This window comes from Stegastes partitus, unplaced genomic scaffold, assembly GCF_000690725.1.
Source record: "Stegastes partitus isolate 25-593 unplaced genomic scaffold, Stegastes_partitus-1.0.2 Scaffold1622, whole genome shotgun sequence".
Taxonomy (NCBI): domain Eukaryota; kingdom Metazoa; phylum Chordata; class Actinopteri; family Pomacentridae; genus Stegastes; species Stegastes partitus.
In genome coordinates, this window is record NW_007579353.1 from 120,359 (window position 1) to 124,610 (window position 4,252).

The window sequence follows — 4,252 nt, forward strand, 5'->3', positions numbered from 1 at the left end:
ATTCGCGAACCATAAGTAAAAGTTTCTGAATGAAAACACGATTGAAAAAAGTTCCTCTGGACGAAAATATGAGGAAAAACAGTAATCAAAGCGACAGGATGAGCAGAAGCGGTGTGTAAACCAGTGCGCGTCCCTGCGTCCGCGGCTCCGGGCAGCCTGATGGAGTCCTCAGTATCCCATGGACGGACTGCTGTGTGCGGCTCCACTGGCTGCTGCTGGGCTCTCTGGCTGCTCAGGGGGAGGAGGTTCACTGCTTCACCACTCACTGCCCCGCTGCTTCCGCAGCAGCAGGCAGCTCAGCATCTACAGGAAATTTAAGAGCATAATTTACCAGCAGGTCAGTCATCTCATTAACGCTCTGCAGGGGGAAAATTATTAACAATTATCATTAGATGTGCGATGATTCATTTTAAAGGCACAGACACTTTTTACTGAGGTCTCAGGTGTGCTCCTTTTAATCACTGACTCATTCTAACAGACACGTAATCATTTATTTATCCTTAAAAAAAAAAAAAAAAAAAGATCAGGATTTCACATCTGTCTCATGGAGGCTCCAGTCAGTTGCCAGTGGGCAGAAAGCAGGACGTTTTTGGCTAAATAATCAGATTTTTCACTGCTGAGCTGCAGCCCAAAACACCATATGGATTAATTAAACTTACACAGAGTTTATCTGCACAGAAGTCGTACTTCGAGTCCCACAACAAAAAGCAGCTGCTGTGTGACTCTGGTCAAACTCAGTGGGATCTTTCCCCCTCTCAGGTCTGAGTGTGTGTCTGAGGCTGAAGGTTGTGTTAAAGTGTGGGATCTCTGTGTGACTGGATAGTGTGGAGTGATGCATTGCTGCAGCCTCGGGCCAAGACACCAGTCACTCACACAGCAGTCGCTTTCCAATCAATGTCTCTGCATGGAGCAAAAACACAGAGGCTCGCTGGGCTGCAGAGGAGATCGCAGGGCTTCTCAGAGGCTCCACCAACTTTCACCAACTGGAGAAAAACACATCACAAAGTCTTCTACTTGCACCTCCTGTCTTTGGTCTGATCATCTGCTCTCCTGTGTGTCGACGGGGATGAAGAATTGTGTGTTAAGAGGAATTACTAATAAGCCCAATCGAGAAAGTAGAGTGAAGCAAAGTATAACTGCTGATCTAAATGTGAATCCAGTGGTGAGACTACAGAGAACAGACCAGTACACAGTAAACGTTGCCATTTATCTACGGTCTCCTGCAGAATAGAAAGTGCACCAGCTGCAGTTTTGTCTTGACCGCAGGTTACAGCAGATAAAAAATAAAAGTACTTTTTTACTTGTACACTTAACTCTTAAATCAAGCTGGCTCAGAGTCCTGCTGTGAAACTGAAAAATACATGCTGACTGTCTGATGATAGCCAGATTAGCTCTTCTAATATGTTGTGTAAAATTGATTCAACTTTCAACTTTGCATAATAAAATATGTTTATATTAAAGGATGTGATGATTCAGATGTTGACTTATGTTTCAGATTAATGTAGGGCTGCTTTGCTGTATCAAGGGAGAACAATGTGGGGACCATTATGTGATATAAGAAGCCGAGCAGTCGGCATGAGCACATTGTATCTGGGATAAAGTTTCCATATGACAGACTATAGGTGTCCTGAGACGTATGCTCAGCGAGAATCAATACAGACAAGGAAATGTGGTGGTGAGGACATGATACGTGCAACCACAAGGATTTTATGGGCCTGTTCTACGAATGCGAGAGCAACAACAAGTTATGAACTTGTATGGTTTCAGTAGAAATTCTCATTTTACCCCCTTTGATCTTCATCAACAGCCATTTGTAATATTTAATTGGTTTTGACGTCCTCGTGATGTTGCACTTACTGTAAGTCCCTCTACATGAGTCAGCTAAATGCTTGTATTTAAATATAAAGCTTTATCATTGCTTGCAAATATACAAACGATATCTTTAGACCTCTGTGGTGAGCCTGTATTGATTTTATTTTCATCTCATGATGAATCAGCTATGCATTTGCATTGTTGGCACAGTAGTTTGGAAAAGCAATTACTGATTTGAGTCTTGTTCAAGAAGGAAGGATGCACCTACTGGGATTCAAACAACAACTTCTCCTCATAAGACAATTACCAAAACCACTACACCATGTTATGCAACGTTATTACGGCTTCCGAGGAGTGCGTAATAGGATTTCACTCTGGGAGAAGAGCATGATGCTGTTTCATTTCATTAACTAGATGGTTATTTCATGATGTACACACCACCTGACTTGATGCGGAGGGACACCGATCTGAGGGTGTGCAGTGCTGTCATGTAAACACAGTACAAATGTGCATAAATCTCCCAACTAGACTGCCACTCATGTGAGAATATTATAGTTTGAGGCAGAGAGTGAACCCTTTTCGAGTAAGTAAGTAGCTTTTAGTGTTAAATATGCAAAATGTAAAAGATGTAAAGCGCTCGGGCTCTTTGAGGGGACTCGTCTGATGAATTGGATTTGTGTAATTTCCCTGATTTTCTAATACAATGAGTGCAAGAGGTGTCGGTCCCATTAATGACAGTCCTTTGTGAGCTGTGCATCTTGACCCCTATTAAAGTACTGTCACCCGGACAGCAGATGGTACCCACACACACATACAGACACACAAAGAGGAGTGGCCATGGCAACAGACTCATAATGGTTGGCCTGGTGTGTAGTGGAATCACTCGGCCTAATTTGTTAAGTACCACCTCAGTATATTTGATTTAATCAGTCTATTCTGTGCACAAAACAAGTGGCGTCGAATAAATCCTCAGCTGCCCACACTGACAGCAGGTCAGACATCTTCTACAGAAACTAGATTTAATGGATTAGATGCAACATTTTCATAGTTTTTTCCTCTTTGCTGCAGCTTGTTGATGATAAAAACTTTGAGTGATTTGAAGATGCTCGATCAGATATTAGAGTTCAGTTCAGTCCAGTGCATGTGGGCAGATTGTACTTCATAGAACTCAACTAAAGTGATTAAGCCAAGAACCGGGGCCAGGTTCCTATAAACTCCCCCAGATGTTACAATAATCTGTATACCTTCTGGGCAGTGTTTGCTTTTTGATTGGAAAAATAAGAAAATAGCCTCTGCGGGATAAAGAAGGGACTTTTATTCTTCTTATATTTTGAGGAAGAATTTCTTCCTGTAGAGCAGGTAGGCGATGAGCACCCACAGTGAAGTTCCCCACAGGCTCTGGAGGAGGAACTCCCAGTGGCTCTCCTGGAAGCGCATCTCCCAGCTGAAGGGGAAGTAGAAACCCATTAGAGAGTGGCCAACATACACAAAGATGGAGTTCATCCCTGAGGAGGAGCGGAGAAGAGACAAACAGGGTATTAGTGAACAGGATTTCTGAAGGAAACGTTAGTTATTTATCAACTCCGGTCACATTTTTCATTATATTTCACCTTCGTTGGAAACATTTGATAAAAGTGAAGGCTGACAAAACAAATGTTTAGTTGCATTGTGGGCAAACCTCTAAAAGCTTTCTAAATAAGCTTATATTTAACATTAACCATTTCAAACTGTTGTTTCAGTGTTCGACCAAGAGCAAACAAATAGCTGGGAGAAAGATACAGGGCAGCAAAGCAGTGATTACAACTGCGACAAAGCAATCAAACGCTTTCAAGACACTTTGGCTGTATTAGAACAGAATCTTGCAATATTTCACTTCGGGTAAGACATTAGGAACAACTTCTTATTTACAATGACAGCCTTACATGTGCCAGACAAGACAATGGACGGTAGATGAAAAGGAGGGAACAAAACCATTGAAAAAAAACTAACAAAAAAAAAAACGTTGTTGACTAATATATAAGATAATAAGTGGTTGTTTTTGCATATGAACAGGCAGTGAGCACGTTCTGCTATTTTCTGCTATTACAGGAATCATGTTTGTTGACTTACTTCAATAGGTGGAAGGTGCAGAGTTAGTTTAAACCAAAATGGCTGTAATTATGATAACAAGACCAACATTTAAATATACATTGTTAGTATAGAAACATTAAACCTACAGAGCTTTTGTCTCTCCCTTTTTGCAGTGACAGTAATTATACAAATGCTTTCAGTTCATGCTTATATTGTATGTCCTGGCCAGTGATTACTTTTTTAGACTGTAATCCTTTCTCTGAACACTTTTTTTTTAATCAGAAGCATCATTTTTTATTCAGGGTTTATCCACATAGGCTTCTAACTTACTCCATCTCTGTCTCTAGACTAGCTCCACTCTTTAGTTCTG

At 41.2% G+C, this 4,252-nt stretch overlaps 1 protein-coding gene across 1 annotated transcript in view; it reads right to left on the reverse strand.

Annotated features, from left to right (window-relative positions):
- Positions 1-3,135: 3,135 nt before the first annotated feature.
- The window catches only part of LOC103371635 (heparan-alpha-glucosaminide N-acetyltransferase), a 23,396-nt gene continuing 22,279 nt past the window's right edge, over positions 3,136-4,252 (reverse strand). Inside the window, exon 19 of the mRNA XM_008301026.1 lies at positions 3,136-3,317. Within this exon, the coding sequence (XP_008299248.1) occupies positions 3,136-3,317 (182 nt within the window). The remainder of the gene's footprint in view (positions 3,318-4,252) is intronic.